This window comes from Stenella coeruleoalba (genome assembly GCF_951394435.1).
Source record: "Stenella coeruleoalba genome assembly, chromosome: 11".
NCBI classification, from domain to species: Eukaryota; Metazoa; Chordata; class Mammalia; order Artiodactyla; family Delphinidae; genus Stenella; species Stenella coeruleoalba.
In genome coordinates this window covers 24,840,800-24,862,920 of record NC_137157.1, presented here as the reverse complement: position 1 = coordinate 24,862,920, position 22,121 = coordinate 24,840,800, and the positions used below count along the sequence as shown (strand labels likewise).

The window sequence follows — 22,121 nt, the reverse complement described above, 5'->3', positions numbered from 1 at the left end:
ATTCAAGGTGTGTCCGTGCTGCAGCTGTGCCAGTGCCTTCATTCCCTTCTGTGGCTGGATGACATTCTGTCGTATGACTGTCCCCTATTTTGTTTATTTCTCAGTTGATAGTCGTGGGGGTTGTTCCTTATGTTCTTTTTAACACATTGAGGCCCAGCTCTCTATTTGAGATTGCCTTTCAATTTCCAACCACTTTTATCATTTTTATCACAGCCCCAAATGACTTCTTGGTTTGCTTGTGAACGTAATCCCTGCTCAGACATTATGTTCTGAATACCCATAATAAAATTAAAGGTTGGTTCTGTTAAAAAAAAAAAAAAATTTCCAAGACCTGGCAGAAGAAAGGATTCAGCCCATACAGTTTCTCTTTTCTTCTGTGTAATTATTTAGGCTTTAATGATTCACTCAGTTTAGATGAGTGTTGAAACTGGCTGAGAATAAAATGAAGTTTTCCTCCAGGGAGAAGAATATTATGAGTGGGAAACAAAAATACCTTAGAATTTTAGCAGAGGAACACACCAGGCAAGCATGCTTTCTTTTTATGGGTCAGGTGGCACCAGTAACACCCTTATTTAACCCTTTCCTTTTGGGAGCTGATTTCTCCCAGGCGCGTTGTCTACTCAGGCCTGGTGTGCAGAGATGATGCCAGTTAGGCCCAGGTGGAACTCTTAAGTTTACTAGATCTCTCTGAAGTTTCTCTAAGTGGTTTTCAGTTTTGCTAGTGTCGAGTGTGAAAATGAGGTCAGATGGAGTAAATGGGATTTGGTGGGTTAAATTGCAGGCCAGGATGCCATGCACTGGAACTGTTCAGCTTTGAATCTCACGTACTCAGGTTTGAACCTCCTGTGTGCTGGTACTGAGCAAAGTTTCGCCAGGATTTGCGTTATTGGGTTTTCTGGTGCTGCCTGGGGACCTTGTGTGTCCCTCCCTTAGATGCCTGCCCTGAAGAATTCTTCCTTGAAAATCTCAGTGGCTTGGTAATTATGCCCATCCCTCCTGACTGCTGGATAAATTCACTTCTGGGATTTGAGGATGCATTTAAGGAGGACAAAGGCAAGTTAGCAGAGGTTGTAATGTAACAAGAGGGGAAGCAAAAGCATAATATATTTATACACCAAAATGATCACAAGATGAACATCAAAATTTAATTCAGTTTCCTCTCATATATTTGAAAATTGCTAAGAGGGTAGATCTTAAAAGTTCTCATAACAAGGGAAATAAAAAATGTGTGTGTGTGTGTTGATGGATGTGAACCAGACTTATTGTGGTGGTCATTTTGCAGTATACACAAATGTCAATCATTATGCTGTACACCTGAAACTAATGTTATATGTCAATTGTATCTCAGTTTTTAAAAATTTGAGATGAACTAATTTTAAAACGTCGTCTCTACCAAGGGGGCTCTTTGATTCTCTCCCTCCAACTTTGTGTGGAAATGGGAAAAACCTTAGGCTTTAGAATTAGTAGATCTTGTGGCCCTTGGGCACATCACTTCCTATCTCTGAGCTTACGTCATAAGGATGATACCTTCCAGTCTACAAGTGGGTTCATGTGAGATCAAATGGGATCACTTGTGCATAACACCCAGGACAGAGTAGATGCTCAACAGCAGCTACTTTTCAAGCTCTTCTCCCCCAAATGATTTTTTTTTTTTACCCTCATTCATACCCAGGTTTTTATTTTTTATTTTTTCGGTACGTGGGCCTCCCACTGTTGTGGCCTCTCCCGTTGCGGAGCACAGGCTCCGGACACGCAGGCTCAGCGGCCATGGCTCACGGGCCCAGCCGCTCCACGGCATGTGGGATCTTCCCGGACCGGGGCACAAACCCGTGTCCCCTGCATCGGCAGGCGGACTCTCAACCACTGCGCCACCAGGGAAGCCCCCATACCCAGGTTTTAAGAGGAACAGTTTGTAAGGAAGTCCTCTTCCCACAGGATGGTGCCGCTACCTCTCTGTGCTTGAGGGAGAGCATCTTTGTCTGCCTTGAGTACCCCGGGCCCGGCAAACATTTGATAGACTTTGCTAATGTTCGGATTTAACAAATCTCAAGAACAGCACAGCCTTTAAAATGAAGCCCGTTCTCCCAATGGGGGGTGGAAACTTTTGCAATGATTATTGGTTTTCATTTACATCCTAATGTTTGAGGATGGGAGCCATAAACTGAAGAGCCAGAAGTAGATACCAGCAACTGGAAATACTGTAGAATGTCGTGAACATCCAAGTAGACGCTTTGTTTTTTCCTCCAGCGGCTTTCTTGGCAGAGAATTAAAAAGGAAAAAAATGGCTGCATGATTTAAGAAAACACTGTGGTGTTTTGGTGATAATAACTTACATTTCTATAATGCTTTCCAGCTTACAGAATGCTTTCCCATTATTATTTCATTGAATTCTCACAAGTCCCAGAGGTAGGTAAGACAATACTATATTATGGTAAAGGAAATGCTGCCTCTACCACTTACCTACCATGTGGCTCTGTGGGTTATTTAAACGCTCTAAGCTTATTTTCCTAAGGTCTAAAATGGGAGTTGAATCATCCCTTTCTTTTAGGATCGCTGTACAGATTATATGAGCTAACGCATAAACAATACCAGCAACAGAGTAAGTGCTTAATAATTGGCAACTGTTACTATGTTCTTAGGTATAATAATCCTCACTTCACAGATGAGGAAACTAAAAATGACCACCCATTTGCCGAAGATCACACCATTTGTAATTAGCAGAACTGGAATGCAAATCAGATTCTTCTGCCCTCAGCTTTAGTCCTCTTTCCATTACACCTTAGCTGACATGTGCCATTCAGGACTGTTTCAGTGCTTCTGCCAGCAAGGTCCCCCACAAGAATGAGCCTCTTACCAGTTTCTCTGATGCGCTCATCTTTTCCACGTCTGCTTTTGTGTTCACAGAACATCATCAAGAAGGTGATCGGGCAGAAGTTTGTGTATAAATTCGTCTCTTTCCCGGAGATACTGAAAATGGACCCTCACGCGGTAGAGATCAGCCGGGAGAGCCTTTTGCTGCAGGACAGCGAGTGCAAGGCGCCCCCCGAGAGCCGCGAGGCCCACAGACACGGCCTGTCCGCCCTCAAGAGCGCCAGCCGCAACGAGTACATCCACTCGGGCCTGTACTCGTCCTTCACCATCAACTCCCTGCAGAACCCACCCGAGTCCCTCAAGGCCATCAAGACGGAGAAACTGGAGGAGCCTCCGGAAGACAGCCCTCCCGTGGAAGAAGTCAGGACTGTCATCAGGTTTGTGACCAACAAAACCGACAAGCACATCAGCAGGCCCGTGGTGTCCCTGCCCTCCACGTCGGAGGCCTTCCTGGCCTCGTCCGTCTCCGCCAAGATCTCCTCGTTAATGTTGCCAAACGCCGCCGCCAGCATCTCGTCTGCCTCACCCTCCTCCTCTCGGTCCCCGTCCCTGTCCCCGAACTCGCCCCTCCCCTCCGAACACAGAAGCCTCTTCCTGGAGGCCGCCTGCCATGACTCGGATTCCCTAGAGCCCTTGAACCTGTCATCGGGCTCCAAGACCAGGTCTCCATCTCTTCCCCCAAAGGCCAAAAAACCCAAAGGCTTGGAAATCTCCGCGCCCCCGCTGGTGCTCTCCGGCACCGATATCGGCTCCATTGCCCTCAACAGCCCGGCCCTTCCCTCGGGATCCCTCACCCCAGCCTTCTTCACCGCCCAGGTAAGAGCCGTCTCCGTCATCCTGGCCGCCCCCAGACTCAGTGGCTTAGCGGAAGGGAGGAAAGAGCAACCGAAGCAACTTCCTTCTGCCCCTCAAAGGATAGTCCGAGGGTCCCTGTGGCAAAGTCACCGTGTCCCTGTGCAGGGAAATTACTTTTCCATGCCCAGGTGGGCGCATACACAAGAGGAAAGGCTTAGGGTATTGGCCACAGTGGGATGCTTGATTGGTTTCTAGCTTTTAGGGGCCTAAAGCGATCGTAAGATGGAATACGCACACTGGCCGTCAAAGCAGATCCAAACAGTGATTTCCTAGGGAAAGCTGAGCAGGCCGGTGACGTTTCAGAAGGCGCCTGGGCTTTATGAGAATGTTATGGGAGAATCCTCTCTGGGGGGCCCTCGGTAAGTAGCCGTTTGTTTTCTGTTAATAAGAAAATAGATGCTAACCATTACGGCCATTGCAGTCGTCAGTGGGGAGCTGGGTTGTCCTGTAGTCTCTAATAAGAAATGCAGGGGCCACATCAAACGGTGAGAAAGAGAAGCTTCAGTAAAAAACGGTGCTAGTCTGAGAAAGCCCAGGTCCACAGCATAGGGGAGAGGAAAGCAAACTCGTGGAGCAGGAAAAGTCTTCGGTGCTACTAACTCCAACATGAAGGTGGCCTTTTCCTCTAAATACGGTATTCAGATGCTCACCCTTGTCCAGCTGGCAGCTGCAGGGCAAACGCAGAGCAGGTACTGGTAAACCTACTTCTGCTTCCTCTGGAAAACTGGATGCGTTTCAGTGGCAGAGGTTAAGTGCATTGGCTTTGGGGTCACAGACCTGGATTCAGTCCCTGGCTGCACTGCTGGGTAGAAACGTGACTGTGGGCACTTGCTCTCTGAGCCAGTTTCCACATCTGTGCAATGGATTGTTGTGAGGATTAAAGGGGATAATGGCCGTGGGAAGAGAGCTGGCTACAACCGGCAGGTTTTAGTATCATGTGACTTTGTGGCACCAGGGTGGGGTCATGCTTGAGGTGGGTAGGTGCTCTCTGTCCCCTGCCTCTGTACCCTTCGCTGTAGGTGTCCTTGCTGTCACCATCATTAGTGGCAGCATAATTGAGCTGCTCATGTGTGCCAGGTACTGTTCTAAACACCGTCCATGCACCGTCTCAGTTATTTTTCATCACAGGCCCGTGAAGGAGATACTATTATTGTCCCATTTTCCCAACAGAGGTAAATGAGGCATGGAGGTAAAGTAACTCATCCAAGGTCACACAGCTAATAGGCCACAGAGGTGAACTTGAACCCGGTTAGTCCGCTCCAGAAGCCATGCTCTTTAAGTAAAATGCTCTCGGCATGTGCACTGGGAAAATACCCACTTGTCCCTGATCATGAGACGTCCGTGGAGTCTGCAGACAACTGAAAGCAGCTCTTGGGCATTTTCCTCTCCATGGCTTCTCCCAGATGATTGTGGCCCAGGGATTTCGTGTCGGCTCAGCTTGTGAGCTGGTGGTGACGGCAGGCTGCCACGGAGGGGAGGGCTGAGGGCTCGCGTGTGTGCTCTTACGTGGGGCATTTCCTGACCAAGCAAAACTGTCCAGTGACTAAGGACCGCTCAGTAAACGGCTCAGGCACAGCGGCTTCCGATGTCGCTCAGAGAAGTAACTAGAGAAGCGGGCCAGAGGGTGCAATCTGAGGATCTCCTCCGCGGCCTCCTCTGTGTTTCCAGCTGTGAGGTGTAGAGAGGCCTAGAGCCAGGCCCAGGCCAACTCTGATTTCGGTCCCTGCTTTCTCTGTGTATCACCGTCTCTGAACACGTGCCAGTCCTGTAGTTGCGTCGGAGGAAAGCGGCTCGGGCTAGCCCTGTGGTTATGGGCCTGGACATAGTGAATTTAGGGAGGCTCCGGGCAGCGGGACTGAGGATGTGTGGCTGGGCCGAGGGGAGGGGGGACAGTGACACGAGTTAGGGACAGAGGGTGGATGTGGAGGAATGGATGCAAAGCTCAGGACTGGGAGACGGCGTCTACTAGAATGGCCTGCCAGCAGGGAGTGGGAAGCACGGGAAAGCCAGATGTTTAACAGAGGACCTGTGCCTTAGGGAGATGCACTGGCTGGTCCTCCCAGGCTGTGAGCGCGGGGCCTCGACCTGTGAACGAGTGCCATGACGTCCAAGATGTGGGAGGGCGCTTCCCGAGGGGAGAGAGAGGCACAGGGCAGGGTCTGGACTAGGACAGGAGAGGGGAAGTGGCAGCCTGGGCCTTGGATCAGGTGTGAGGGGGTGGCGTTGGGGGCTAGGTAGTGTCTGAAGCCATTCAGAGCTAAAGGAGTCAACGGCTGCCCTTGGGAGATGGCGGAGTCTCAGGACTTGAGATCCCCTCACCTTCTAGTGGGCTCAGCTCTGTACCTGGAGCGCCTGTGGCTGACAGGGAGGGAGAGGTGAGGCCAGGAGGGAGAAACCAGAGAGAGCAGAGGAAGGGCAGGACCCAGGGGTGGGGTGTTCCCCCAGGTGGGTTCTCTGAGAGCAGACAGGAGAGTCAAGTGGTTTTATCTCAACTTGACAAGCCTTGAGTCTTTTAGGATTTCGGGGATGCCTCGAGTCAGTGTAGGATTTGGATTCTCCGAGAACAGGAGCTGTTTCAGGTGCCCCAGAAACTAATCCACCAGCCCCTGGTTCATCTTCCAGTGCACAGTCAGAAACAGCATCAGCTCCCTCAGCAGTTCTCCTGAAGTCCACTGGGCCTCAAACTGAGGGGTGAGCCCATCTCCCTGAAATCGCCCCCAGGGACGGGAGCGAAGGACTCCTGTTGGCCCCCAGGTCAACTCTGGGGGGGTTCCTCTACCCAAGGGAGCGTGGGGCGTTTCTCTCACAGGCAGCAGTGGTGCCTCACTCCGCGGCTCACTGGCTTCTCTCCTCCCTTAGCACTTTCTGCCGCAGAAACTGCACTTTCTGTGGGGTATGCAGTGTGTACGCAGAAACATTTGGTTACCTGTGGGGACCGCCTATCAACTTTCTTCGTGGCTAGCTTTAAAAGAGATAAAAGTGTGCTGTAATAATTTGATACCCTGAAAATGAAGTTCCCAAGAACTTGTATTTATTCCAAGAATGATTTATATTTTACTGATTCATTTATTCCAAGAATGATTCCCAGTTAGTTTCAGCTAGAAGCATGGCAGGAAGAAGGGTAGGATTAAGCATCTCAGCCTGCTTAGGGTCCTGTGGTTACAGTGCCCCCCAAGGAGGGACCTCATTAAACCACATACCTCGTGTAGGCCCAAATTCAGATTTGAAATTTCAAGCTACAGCATGACGGGCATGAAAAAGCATCAGCATCCTGCCACTCCCCCAACATCAAAACCGCCACTCCCATCAAGAATACTTGTGGCACATCTGCTGGCACCCATACAAAATGCAGTTGAGATTAGTCCCATGAGTCTTTGAGAAACGATGACAAATGTAGACAGACACGATGATCACCACGAGGCAGCCCCAGCGTGGTCTGTGAGAAACAAATGAGAATACAAAAGCCAGCTGGCACCAAGGAGTGAGGTAGTTGGAGCTCAGCCACCGAGGTCATATTGGGCTGTTGCTAGAAAAACAAGAATGTTATCTCTGATGGCATGAGCTACAGAAATTGAGATGGGGGTGGGGGGAGGAGCCAGGATGTGAAACCCTCCTGGTTTCCAGCCAGGCACCATGGAAGCCCAGATGGTGCCAACTGGAACTTCTGATTCTCTGTTATCTCCTGCATCTGGGTGTCACCTGTCCCTCTTCCTTCCATTTGCCTCTTCTGTTAGGTCTCTCCCTCCTCCTGTCTTACCAGTGTAAAGTTAGTTCAGAATCGGAGGTTGGCTCATTGCACGTCCCTCCATTTATGCCAAGGCCTCTGTTCATCTCACACGTGATGTCTAAGATGTTGAACTCAGATACGTGCGGGCACCAGGCCGTGAACTCACATCAGAGTCTGAGCATGCATGCCCCGGGCTGTTTTATTAGTAGCGGCTTTGGGTTAACACTGAGTAGAGACAGCTTGCTGAGGACTGAAATGCTAAAACCTCCTCCTGCATTTACTGATGGATGTGACAACCTTGAGCCAGATCATAAGGTGGGAATTGGGAGTAAAATGGATGCGTGTGGCGAGGAGCGTGTGGGTAGACTGCCTCCTGGCTCAGCTCCGGAGTGGTTTGCATCTTATTGTCTCTTTCGCCATGATCACGAAAGGAAGTAAGTTTGTTTTTTTTTCCCTTCATCCCACTCCGTAACACTGCCCTAGCTCAGCCTGCAGCTTTCTCCATACTGGCCCTACAGAAGAAGGACGTCCTTTTAGGGGCTCTGTTCAGTGGAGGATGTCATTGGTAGACTTTTGGGTGACTTGACACTCCAGCTGAAGGTTCTTGCTTCTCCCAGCTCTGGATTGCCTAAGATGAACAAAGTGTGATCGTCGCCCTCCCTCTTTCCACCCTGGGGCCCGTCTTTCCTGTAGATCCTTTGTGGATCTGCCGACTTCTCCCCAGTTCTACCCTTATTCTATTTTTCCCCCTAACTCTTACTGTAGCTCCCCTGGACCAATAGGGAATTCTCCTCTTTGTCCTCTTTTCCTTCAGATCAGCACATTCAGTGCCACACAAACTTGTGTGTGACTCTACTTCTTTTTGGAAGTTCTTAAAACCATGTTTTTATTTGAATTCAGACAACTCTAGGAGTTTCCAGAGGTTCACTGCCAACCTTTTGAGGATTTTTTTAAACCACAAAATGGCACTGTCATGGATTCTGTTGGCATCCATGGGAGATTAAGATTAGAGATGTTTGTTGCTACAACCTGCCCAACCATCGGCTAGGCACCTGGAGATACAGAGGTGAGCAAGACAGACACAGTTCCTGTTCTCATGAGCTTACAAGCTTGCTGTCCAGTAGGTAAAGAATAAGGGCAATATATAACATGGGGTGGTGTGAAATTATAGAGGGCCCTGGGAACTCACTGAGGAATTTATACTTGTTTTGATGGGAAATTAATAGCTGCTGAAGGTGTAAGTCAAGGGAAACAAAAATTCCTGTTAGAATCTATCAACAAGTAATTATTTAGCATTATTTGCAAATCACAGGAAGGACACCAAAAGTACAAGTGCCTATTTTTATGACCTTAGGACCGAGCCATGACAAGGCATACACACGCACAAGATGGCACACGGCAAGAGCCAGATACACAGTGCAGAGAAGTACCTTAGGAACAGAAGGGGGAAAGAACATGTAGTTCAATTCAACAAACCCAGACTGAGCACCTATCATGTGTCACAGGCTTTGCTTGGAGCCGGGGGCGCAAACGTGAATTAGATAGTCTGTTAGTTGGGAGGGAACTCATAACTTAAGTTGGTTAATATAGTATCCCAGACACAGTACAAATGGAATTCTTAGGTATAAAAGGAATACTAAGGAAGAAGGTATTAACTTTCTTGGGGATGGGGAAGGGTGTTGAAAAGGTGTTCGTGGAAGGGGTGATCACACTTGGTCAGGGTGTTAAAGGATCAGCAGCAATTTATCTGGCACATGGGGTGAACGGGGCACTGTAGGCAGAGGAACACCTTGAGCCAAAGCATAAAGATGTGCAACAGCCTTGTGCATTAGGGCAGAACAGTAGTTCAGTAAGAGGGGAGGATACATTCCAAAGGTATAGGAAGTGGTGGAAGATGGAGCCTGAGTGACATAGTTGAGAATTGTGTTTTAGAAACCGTCCTGATGACGTGAATTAGGGAGGGGAGAGGCTGGAAGCAGTTAGGATATGACTGTAAAATTCCAGGTGAAAGACAATGAGGACCTAAGGCTGTGACAGTGGCATGAGGCGAAAAGCGATGGTTCTGGGGGACACAGGGACTGCCACCAACAGGACTTGGTGATGGGTGTGGAGGTGCTAGGGGAGAGCCAGAAGTTGAGTATGAGTTTCACGGAAGGAAAGAAGCTCATGGGGAAAGGTTACAGGTCCGGTTTGGGCTGTGTTGAGTTTGAGGAGCCTGAAGGACATTCAGGAGGAAACACCCAGCTGCAGCTGGGGCTAAGGAGAGAGTCTGGGGATGGCCAAGGGATGGTTACTAACTGCAGAAGCAGATGCGATCACTTGTGGAACAGCTCTAGCCCAGGGGACCATGGGCTGAGTGGTCAGGACAGTTCGGGAATGAGTGCTGAAGAACGAGTAGGTTGGAATTGTGTGGTGCTCAGGACACTTCAACCAAAGCTGGGGGTGGGGGCATGCACGGGGGGCGGGGGGGGGGCTTTCACGTGAAACTAGGCTATGGGGGAACCTAGAATTATGGCCAGGGAGGTTGTACTCTTTTTTTCCCTGCAACTAAACGCAGTGTCTTAAGGGGATTGATTCAGTGGCAGTGCTCAGAACAGACTGGAAGGGAGAGATCAGAGGCAGCTGCCACCTAAGTTGATAGGGGCTCGGATGCAGCAAGACTGGAAATGAGGGGGTAAACAGGAGAGTCAGTTCCAGGAAGTGTCCACAGGCCATGCCCAGAGGGTGTGGCAGGGGGTGAGGGGAAGGCATTTTGCGCCTCAGTGACTGGACGCGGGGTCGTAGACAGGGCTGTGAGTACAGGGATAGTGTCTTGTTCTACCATTGTTTCTCTGGCGCCTGATACATACTATGTACTCGGTCAGTGTTTGTCGAGTGGGTAAATGGTGCTCCTGTTGATAGAAATGGATGCGTCATAAACACTGGACACGGGGTTGTAGACAGGGCTGTGAGTACAGGGATAGTGTCTTGTTTTACCATTGTTCCTCTGGCGCCTGATACATACTGTGTACTCGGTCAGTATTTGTTGAGTGGGTAAATGGTGCTCCTGTTGATAGAAATGGATGCGTCATAAACACTGGATTTGGAAAGAAGGTGGTGAGTTTGTGCTGTCTGGTTGAGGGGAAATCAGGAATCTCCTTTGAGGAGGTGGAGGGCATTTTGATGGTCAGAGGGCATGATCCAGGAGGAGGGCACTCAGGAGGGGTGTGTCTGGACAATGTTCGCTCACCAGGTTTAGCTCAAATATGAGGGCTTTCTAGAAGACTCAGTATTAAGTGTAAGAAGAACTGAGTGGGGAGGATGAAACGAGGTCCTGAGAGGAGGGTCTTTCCCCTTGAAAATGAACACCCATTGCCTTTAGGCCCTAGGGCATCCCCTTCCCTGGCAGGTGCCAGGATCAATAAGTCCCTATCTGCCACTCAGAAGAGCTCATTTGCTAAGACATTCTTCAGTGAAGGAAGAGGAAGCGTGTGTTTTGCTGGTGGCTTCTTTCTTTAGCCTCTACCTCGGGCTCAGCTTACTCTCCATGACTCAAGGTGCTTGTGGAGAGAGGCTGTGAAAGCTCACATGATACCAGAAATAACCCAGGCCAGGCTTTATAGGAATCTTCCCTAAAAGAGCAACCAACCAGTTTTTTTCTCTACGGCCACAGGATCTTCAGGCAGAACAGGGATGGGAGGGAGAGGAGTGAATGAAGTCATTTTACAGTATTTATTTGCATGTATTATAGAAGACATTTCGAATGTATTTAACATGAGAAACAGAAGGCTACTGTATTCTGAGTATATCCTGTATCCCTTAGAAACAAATATGCAAAACATCTCAAATTCAGACATGGGTATGAATTTTAGACTATGAAAATATATTCTACACCTCATATGTTGCTCAGAGGATTAAAAAGAAATGGATATATATTTATGGCCATGGATGAGAGAAAGGGAGCTGGCTATGTTTTGTAGTTTAGCAGATTCACTGTCTCTTTAGAGCTGTGAGACTTTCATTGGTAGGTAAACTAGGAGGCCCTGGACACATTGGTTAGTAAATGTCAATGTGGCATACTGTGGTTGGGACCTGGATTCAGAGAAACATGCAAATACTAGTTCTCAGATCACCTGAGCTGTGGACTTGACCCTAACATGACTGCGAGGAACCTTAAAGCACCAGCTGACTAGGTTGGTTTGTCTATTTCAGAACATTAAGTACTTTTTTCCATATACAGTTGAGGATTTCTCCCATGAACAGGTGAAATACAGTTCATCAGGTACACTTTTAATTAATTACTAATGATAACAGTCCTGAACACTTACTGAGCATTTGCTCCAGGCACATATTAAGAGCTTTACATAGATCATTTATTCTTCCTAACAATCCTGTAATGTCAAAAAAGTAGGCATTTTTCTCCCTGTCTTGCAGATTAGGAAACTGAGGCATAGAAAGGTTACCTAGCTAGTAAGTAGTGGTTCTGAGATTGGAACCCTGGCAGAGCCCATGCGGAGACACTAAGCCTGAACCGTTAGGCCGGATGGCCTGGCACGTTTGTGAAATTGCCTTGAATTAGAACAAATGGGAAACTTATCCAAAACAAGTATTTATCCTAGTAACCTCATAGGTCATTCAATATGTAGGAAATGCTGTAGAACCAAAGACTCAAATAATTTGAGTATTTTCAGCAGCTTGTTTGAGAACCTTTGGATGTTTGTCTCCTTTCCACTGAACAGAGCAGACCTTTCAACTTAGGTTTAAGCTAAATGTTCTGGATAATGAACGAAGCTGCTAAGGCCACTTCTAGGAAAAAAGAACACGTCAGCATCTAGCATGATGCAATCTGAAATGCTGGTGCCCTTGCTGTCGTTCTTCCTACACAGAGCACCTTACCGACATCACAGAACCACCGAGGGGCCCCTCCTAGTCAGCTAAGGTACAAAACCACCCTGGCCAGGGCGCTTGGCTCCGCTGAGAATAAAAGCTATGCAGACTTGCCAGCTGGGGCGGTAAGTGTTGTTTCTTCTGCACTCTGGCTGGCTTGCAGGCCAGGACTCCTGCTGCGTGTATGCAAGCAAATGCAATCCTTGGCACTCTCCCAGGAAGCCCAGAGTTCTGGCTTTATACCCAATCTGACAAGAAAGGATTTGTTTTTTCCCCCCTCCAAACCATTGCCAGGGAGATGAATTCTCATGAACCCCGTATCCGGAGTGAAATCTGGAAAACCCAGTTCAGAGCTTTTGATGAAGCTGCTATAGGGTATTTTAGCAGCAGATCCTGAAGTATTAAAGGGCTGTTGATAGGGAAAGTGAAGCTTGGGAGGCCCTTTAAAAAATGTGTGTGTGTGTGTGTGTGTGTGTAGCCAAAGGAATGGATGTCCACTGTAGAAAAATAAGAAAATATAGATAAGAAAAAATAAAATATAGATAAATCCCCTTTCATGGGATCCCATTTACTTGTACAATAAATCTTGTTTAATGCGTGAGGAGGAGCAGATTTAAGAGCACCTGGACAAAAGTTGCTAGGAACTTGAGTTTTCTACTAGAATGCTTAAGGAAGGTAACGTTTCCATACTTTCTTCCTTTATAAAATTGCTCATACAGTTAGCATTGAAATAAATTAAGCTGCACAGCCCTGCAGAAATAACAAAGTTGTCAGATTTTCCTAAAATGGTGAAGCTTGTTTCTTGGTTTGTGGCTAATGCCCCTGGCCACACTACTGACCACAGCTGGAGTCAGGTGATACCTGTATCAAAAACTGTGTGTGTGCTTCTTTCCCAGACACCAAATGGATTGCTTCTGACCCCGAGCCCACTGCTGTCCAGCATACATTTCTGGAGCAGCCTTAGTCCAGTTGCTCCACTGAGTCCTGCCCGGCTGCAAGGGCCAAACACGCTGTTCCAGGTGAGCATTTGGAAACGAACTTTTAAATGTGGAATTTCTAAGGGATGTGTTTCCCCAGTAAATCCTGCAAGGTAATATTTTCACTAAATGTAGGGCAGAGCTCACTGTTTAAGTTTCCAAAAGGAATTCATGTTCACGTGGCTGCAAAAGGCTGTCTTCAGAGGCACGTATTTTCACTGAGGTGGAGTTCTCACGTCAGATACCCATAAATAGAACAGTTAGTTCTTGAAGTGTTTTGGATATTTTCACTGACTATGAAAACTGGAAACTTATTAAGGAAAAAAAATTTTTAATTGTGTTTTATAAAATCTCATAAAAGACTAATACTAATACATACAAATAAAAATATATAAATAAATACTAATCTATTAGTCAACATAGTGACATCACAAAATAAATTGAAAAATAGTGAACAGCTTCTCCAAACTGTAATAGAAAAGTTACCTGCATAATTCTATGAATCAGAATCAAGTTCTTGTTCCAAAAAAAAAAAAAAGCTTCCAGGTCATTTGGTTAAAAATGAATTAAGCCTCCGCTGTTTTATCTTGTAAAACTCCCTGTACTAGGTAAGCACATTCATTAGTCATTCCCACACTAGAATCCTGCAGTAGCATCACTTGCTATTGTGTGGAAATCAGTATTTCCTCTTGGAGAGGATTACTCTCCAAGATTACTTGGTGACCAAGTAATTACTCAGTGACCAAGATGTCACTGTTTGAATATGTGAATGTAGTATAGGAGGGATCCTAGGGACAGGATGAAGCGAAACTGGATAAAGTACAAACCCCCTCTTGACCTGATTCTAGCCTGGTCTTTCTCATTCACCCTGCATCCCACGTCTGCCCCCGCCCCCCAACATGGCTTACCCCAAGTTAGTTGTGGTTCTTTTGCTCTCGTTGCATCTAGCGCTTGCCACTTTGTATTCATCTCGCAATCTCCCCACTAAACTGTGGGCCCTCAAGAGGCCATCTTGTTTGCTGTGGTGTGCGCCTGGCATCTAGCACATTTCTTGGCACACAGTAAGTATCACTGGCTGACTAAGGAATGGATGCCTCAGCATTCATCAAGAGATGTCTAAGAAAGTTAAGTGTTGAAAAGATCAGGCCTCCAGTGCTTTTCTGAGTTGTTCATTTTGCTTGTCAAGTTTAATATCTACTTCTGTGCCATGGGCTGTACATGCTGGTATTTAGGGTCTCATTGGGAGAAAGGTGGAGCTAAAGAGGTTTTGATTACTATCTTGCTTCTCTGGTTTCCTAATAGGGTTGAGGTAGGGTGTCATGATGTGACTATATCCCTGGAGTAATCAGGTTTCTCTTCCTGGCCCTTCATCTCATCACAAGAAATGGAGGATATGGTCATGCACAGCCAATGTGGTGATTCTTAGCCATTTTAACTCAGGCAAGGAAACAAAACCTAGAAATAGTGAGCAAAAACCAGTGAGCAAGTGCAGTATTAGGCAAGTTTTAGATTAGATTAGTAATCTTTTGGTGGGGGAACTAACAGACCTTATTTCCTGGAAGTCTCCAGATGGGAGCAGCAGAGAGTTCCCGAGTAGAGCAGAAAGGAGTTAGTTGTATGGTGCATACGTACAGCCAGCTCCATGGCGGTAGGGACTGTAATACTACTCTCTAATCCTAGAACCTAACACAGGGCCTCTCTAGGCTTCCCTAGATACTTGTGAATAATGAACGGACTCTTACTTCCCTCCTTACTGGGAATTCTGCCACCTGACTGGTGCAGGGCTTGGTGACCTCCGAAGGAAGCCATGGAGAACTACTGGTTGGGAGTTCTTTGAGATCTCTTGCCTTAGACACTAAACCTTTTCCAGCCCGTTACTCCCAACAGGAACAGTGGTTCGTGTCCATAGTGATTCTACACATTAGTAGGGTATCAGGAGCTCTGGGAATTGAGAGATCGGCATATCCCTCCTCTTCAGTCACTACTGTAGACCAGTGGTTCTCAAAGTTAACGTGCAACAGAATCAGCTGGAGGGTGGGTTAAAATGCAGTTTGCTGAGCCCCACCCCCCATTTCTGATTCAGAAGGCCTAGGATGGGGCCTGATAAAAACATTCTTTCAAGTTCCTAGTGATGCTGCTGCTCCAGGAACCACACTTTGAGAACCACTGAGGACCAGCGGTTCCTAATTGACATTTAGAATTCTGCAGAAGAAATGCTGCATTTAAAGGCTACCTGCTCAGAATTTTGATTTCACAAACTGGACCTGTCCTCTTCTCTTGGAACCATGCAAAACAATTCCTGAAAAGGAAAGTGCAACCAGGTTTGGATGGCTGACAGGTCACATGGCCTTGGGCCCTCTTTTTGGGATTGGGATCCATGAGACTAAGGAAAAACAATTTTGTACCTTTTAGAGTATTATTACTCTTCCTATGATAAGAGCATTGAGCTGGTGAAAGCTGAAATTAGCAGTTTTGAAAATGGTAAACAACATGGTAAGAAGAAGAAGAAGAATTTGATTTTTAATAATTAGACATTTCAAATGATGGGTTTCAGAATTCAGATTACTATCAACAGTGCCCCTTTTTAAACTAATGAAAATAAGTTTCTTTAAAAATAGCAAGCCTCTATCACATATGCTATGTGAATGTGTTAGAGGAGGAAACAAATTAGACTTGGCCTATAGTAAGTTTTAAATGATGCTGGCAGATTTCCTGCTATGATGATTAGAAAAGATCAGAATCCTTAGGGTAACAGTTGACAGAGCTGAGGGGTTTTGCCACAGAAGGTCCCCTGATATTACTATAGTAATTGAGAGCAGATACTGAAAATTTTAAGGGAAGGAGAGTGAAGATATATCACCCTTTCTAGAAGAGGTATGCTTTGGAATCTAGACACATTTTAGTGAAGAGAGAGATGCCAGAGACATGGTGCTAAATCTGAATATACAACCTGGATTTATAAGTAGAGATGGGTTACAACTGGACTGTTTAGCATTTTAAGCTTGTCTTTAGGATGTCTGTTCCACTTCTGAAACAGATTTTGATCAGATTTGGAATACACCTAGTCGGTACAGCTATATCTTGAAACAAGGTAATTTTCAATTGAGAATGTTTTCTGTAATTTTTAATTCAACAAATCTAACCCAGCAAATATTTGCAATGCTCTGAGGCAGGGACTGTGGGGATATACAATATGTGAATAATAGATGTGTAAACGAAGTGCTACAGGAACCCAATAGGAGTAGCTCTTTCCAGCTGGGGACTGGACAGAAGCTCCAAGGCAGAAGTGTCACCTGAGCTAGGAAGAAGGGACAGGATTTTGGCAAAGTATATTCTAAATGAATAGATCTGTATCATTTGGATATGAAAGTACATAGTCTGTTCTGGAAGGAACTGGGTGATAGGAGACTGGTTGGAAAAGCAGCTGTGGGATTTGAATAGTATACCAAGGAGTTGTTAAGTGATAACCATGGAAGGCTTTCTAAGCTGGAAATAGCATAACATCGCTATTTTAGAAAGATAGCGCTGATATCACAGTGTGGAGAAAGGACAGAAGAGAAAGCGTAAGGGGCAGGAAAACATGAGGAAATTTATACTATTCCAAATTCTGAGGGAAGAATCATCTTTTAGATAAGAACAGTTGAAAACAGTAGTATATTTAGAAGACATTCCAGAGGTAAAATTGAGAGGATGACTTAGTTGAGTGTAAGAAGTAGGTAGTGAAAATTAGGAAGAGGCAAGGATTACTCACTGATCAGAAGACTGGGAATGCTATTGATAACAATAGTTACCATTTTTTTGAGGGCTGCTGTATACCAGACATTGTTCTAAGCACACTTTTTCATGGCTTTTTAATAGTCCCAGTAGTTCTATTTGAAAATATAACCAATTTCACGAGAAAAAGAAAAGATAGCTAAGGCCCAGAGATGTTGCTCAACTTACCCAAGATCACATGTTAATAAGTGGCAGAGCCCTGATTCATGTTTAGGGTTGAGCTCCTTAACACCACTCTTCTTGACGTAAGAGTGAGTGGGGAAGCGGCATTGGTGGGGATATCTAACTGACATCAGGAAATGTTTGTTGAGTCCAGTATAGGAGAAAGGAAGGCTGAGGACAAAAGTTGGGGAATGCTGTAATTTAAGAAAAGGGACTGTGTGTGGATGATTTGGGGGGGTGGGGCAATAAAGAGGACTATGAAATATGTCAGAAAAGCCAGGCTAACCAAGAAGAAACTATGACAACTGAGTGTATAGAAATAAAGAGCACAGGACAGAAATCAGTAACAAAACCAAAGCTGATTCTTTTGAAAATACCAATAAGATGGACAAAAACTGAGAGAAGATGTAAATAAACTCAAAGAATGAAAATTCAAAATCTGCTCTTCTTCCAATGTTCACTCTTAATCAATGGGAATAGTGGTTAGGAGCACGCCTTAAATAAAAAGAATATAAGCTAAATGCAAATAGACTTGATAACCCAGCTGAAATGGATAAAATTCTATATAACATTAAAATTCCAAGTGTCAGGAAAGATACAAAAACCTTGAATATAACCATTAAAGAAACTGGAATAGTAATTAAAGAGCACCATCCCCCAACCCCTGACAAAAATAAGTTGGGCAGTTTGGTACAGAAAGCACAGTATCCTTCAGTCAGAGTTTAAACTTGGCTTTACTGCTTCTAAGCTATGACCTTCAGCCAAACAGAACTTAACTGAAATCCGTTTTTCTCATCCATAAAATGGGGATAACCGAACTTTTATAGGCTCTAGATATCAAATGAAATGACAACCACTGATAAACTGTAAGGGGCTAGACACATAACAATTACTGAAATAGTCTGAAAATTGCAAAAATATATTTACTTGTTCTACAAATATTGTACTTCTAACACATGCCTGGCTCTGTAGTTTGACACTTACTGATGAAGTGAAGTTTAACATTTAGCTTATCTAGACTAAATAGGAATTAAACTAGAAGACAGACCAGGAGAGGAGCATTGTGACACATAGCATCCTGGACAATGAAAACCTAGTTTCCAACAGTTTTAAAAGGTCTTTAATTATTTCGTTAAAATGAAATGGGAGTATAGCTGCTGTATTTTAGACCTGAAAGGTATCAAATCATATACCTTTGTCCTATTTATCATCCTAGTTACCAACAAGACAAATTAACTTTAGTCCTTAAGTTTTGGCACTTATGGGTGATCTCTCTACTCAGTTTGATATTGTTTATCATTTTAATTAGAAAGAATACTTAAAAGATTTAGAAAATAATATCTTTAAAGATAAGAACCTTCCTCATTTTTAACAGTTACCGAGAAGCATCATTGTAGTACTCTGGAAAACTGACAGCCAATTTCAAAATACAGTATGAGAAGTTACTGATTTACATGCAAAGAGTCAGTTTCCTGGTTTTCAAAATTAATTTTTCTTAATATTTAAAGCAAATTATCATTCTGAGTAGATTGGAATCTTTTAGAAATAGTATTAGAACATACTTTAGCAACATATAAAGTACATATTTTTTTCTAGTAGCCTAGGCACATAAAATAATTAGGGACATTTCCTAAGCCTTAGCCTCTGTTTGCTGTATGTAACCCTTGATTTCATTGTCATCTTCCAATCACACATTCTGTAAAATGATTGGCAACTGACCTCTATCAATCACAGGGGTGATGAGAGAACTGATCCCCTGTGGTCTGTCTAGGAATGTAAAGAACTCAGGTCTTCCCGATGGATTTGCAATAACTATTTTAAAAAATCTTTTGTCCACTACAGTTCCCTACACTGCTTAATGGCCACATGCCAGTGCCAATCCCCAGTCTGGACAGAGCTGCTTCTCCAGTACTGCTTTCTTCGAACTCTCAGAAATCCTGATGACATCTGGCCACAATTAAAGACTCATTAACTGATGAAACAAATTTGTCCCCATGGGCTAGTTTACCTGTGTCATGAGAAGGACGTTGTGAAACCCGTCTGTTAATTTGGTTTGCACTTTTCATAACATGGATGGTCTAGATTTATGTTACCATTTTAAAAACTTTTTTATATTCAAGTATATATGAAAATCTGTTTTGCATTAAGTGAATTTTAATGTTTTTGTTTTTTATATCTTCTTAGCTCTTAAGTGTTGAACACTGTTGACAGTGAAGAACTTTTCTTAATGGTTTTCAATGTAACTAATAAGGATGTGAAGCTTTTTTCCTCTTTAATTCTGCATATGCTGAACTGTGCTTATATACACTATAACCAGCTGTGCCTTCCTTTGCATTTAGTTTAATGTAAATGATTTATATATTTTTTAGTATTAAGAGAAATTGAAAGACAAAAATTAGTATCAAACAGCTCTCTAGTGGAATTTCACTATTTTTCACAAGTAGACAATATGAAAGCAGATTCATATTCTTTTTTGCTTTCAACTGTATGAGAATTGCCTTAGGACCTCTTTTGAACTGAAATTCAGTGAATATAATGTCCAAGTAATGTTTTTATAAGAAAAAAACTAAGCCATATTTAGACAATAAACTTTCATAAAAGAAAATATTCTAAAGTGCATTTTTTGAGAAATGAACGTTGAAAGGCTAGCTTCCTGTTTACAGTCTTTTAGACTCCTTCCAAACAAAAACCTGAGATGGAAAAGCTATAAAGTTCACTCTATACATGCCCCTGGAATATTTCCTAGTTTAGCACATTCTTGTTTAAAAAAATTAACCTGGTTCTCCCAGTTTTCCATAGAGAATCATACCTCTCTGATGCATTTACTGTATCATTATGTTAGGGTTTCTCTAAACCCCTGAAACTATAATTAACATTTAAAAATCCTATGCTTTGGAAGAGGTTCACAGACTGGTGATGAATACAAATAACAAAGAAACAATTTTGTAACACCAGGTGTCTTCATGTGTATAGGTATAGCCTTGCTTGTGGAAATTGAGAGGTGTAGGATACACTGCTTTATGTATTACTGTTTATGGTGAGAATGAAGGAAAACTGATCAAAGAAATATAAAATTCTTCAGGAGCCTCATCATTGTGGAACTGAACTGATTATATAACAATTTGGAATACTCAGCAGTAAATTCTTCTGTGCAGTGTAGTTTAGAGCAATGATAATAGAAACATATTTTCTGTTCCTTCAAAAAATCACCAGGCACTAGTCTACAGTGCCACTCTGTATATGAAGTAGTAAAGTTCTAATGTAAGATAAAAGAACTGGAAAGTGCCCAGTGCTTCCAATTCAAGATTAAGTTAATTATCATCCTTAACTATAACAGAAACCAATTTGAAATGTGGCTAAATAATTCATTGATCCAAATGAGGCATTAAATGGCAGGGATTATGAGAAAGGGTAAAAAATAAAGGTTGCCAAAACAAATATTTCTTGAATTTTCAGGAAATCTAAAATTTTGTTTTGACACTTACAAAGTGAGATTTTCAATTGGAATTGAGCATCTCTGTGTTTGGGGATGTATGCCCTTATCTGAGGAAGAAAATCCAAACACTCCAATATGCATCTTTGAATATAAAATGGGCCTGGTTCCAAAAATCTCCAAATAGACACTACTGTCACTCCCTTATAGGCTAAGGATAATTCTGTACATTTAAAATAAAAGCTGGTCCAGGGGACTGGTATTCACCAAACATAAAATGTTAGAAGAGGCCTTTGAGAATGCATCCAACCACCATTTCCAGGTAAGGACAACTGCACAGGAGAAGTAGGAGTTGCCTAAGGCTACATAGTTCATTAAAGGTAGAACAATGATTGGTGCTCAGTCCAGTTCTAGTTCCCCATGCCTAGCTATAGGTAACTACTGGTCCAAAGCTGTATGTTAGGTAGAAAAAAACAAAAAAAGAGCATTAAAAAAAAAAAACCCTGTTTTGTCAGATAAGAGCACACCTCAAATTCAAGATTCTCACAGAGAAACTAAGTCAATGTGCAAAAACCTCAACCAAAAATATTATTTTAAGTGTAAATGTTGAATGTAAATCTGATTCTTGTACTCCCTTCCTCCAAATACTATGATTAACATACACTCTAGCTCCACTTATTAGAAATGGAAAAATACAGTAATTTTCGATGGATCAAAAAACTCACTATAACACAAATAGAGAAATGGAGGTATTGAAGTATAACACTTATAGCTCTGACTCATTCTGTGTGTTGGGTTGGTTTGTTTGTTTTTTTAAACAATTATTTTAGTCAGAAAATAGGTTTCAAAAAACGTAAGAAATAACTTTGTTTCCCCCTTTTTATATGTTTGCTTGATCAGTGTTAAAATGCTATGTATGGTAAAGTTTTATAGATCTATAACCTAAACGTTGGTCTCTTTGTACACATCTTTTCTATGACTGCAAATCTTCATTCAACTTTCATATATGTATCATTTTTACTGTTATTTTTGTTCAATAAATACTTTGTGATAAAAGGTGTGAAGAGGCAAGTGGATTGGCTTACTTCCATTTACTTGGGATGATCCAAATTCCACCATTCTATAGGGTGTAAGTTGGAAAATGAATTGTTATCTAGCTAAATATTGCACATCGAGACACACTATGTATATATAAATCTTATTTAAACACAGATATTTAAGGAAACAAATATACTTATTGAGGTTGAGTTGGGTGGAAGGGAATGGATTTGAAAAGTGGTCCTGTGATCTCTTAAATATGAAGTTCTATCTGTCATTCTGTACTGAGATAGGGAGGTAAGGAGAATGGGAAAAACGAAATTACCATTTATTCTTTTAGCTACAAATAATATCAGGAAATTAAAGCCATCCCACGTTCATGGATTAGAGCACTTAATATTGTTAAGATCACAATACT

The 22,121-nt window shown here is 43.6% G+C and overlaps 1 protein-coding gene across 2 annotated transcripts in view; it reads left to right on the top strand.

Moving 5' to 3' along the window:
• ELK3 (ETS transcription factor ELK3) overlaps positions 1-21,857 on the top strand; it is a 70,951-nt gene extending 49,094 nt beyond the window's left edge. The window contains exons 3-6 of one of the 2 annotated variants that reach the window (XM_079937821.1): positions 2,905-3,687; positions 13,216-13,338; positions 14,245-14,357; positions 19,075-21,857. In XM_079937821.1, coding sequence (XP_079793947.1) covers positions 2,905-3,687; positions 13,216-13,338; positions 14,245-14,357; positions 19,075-19,204 — 1,149 coding nt within the window. In that variant the 3' untranslated portion in view covers positions 19,205-21,857. The remainder of the gene's footprint in view (positions 1-2,904; positions 3,688-13,215; positions 13,339-14,244; positions 14,358-19,074) is intronic. The other variant, XM_079937822.1, reaches the window with a different exon arrangement.
• The last annotated feature ends 264 nt before the right edge of the window (positions 21,858-22,121 follow it).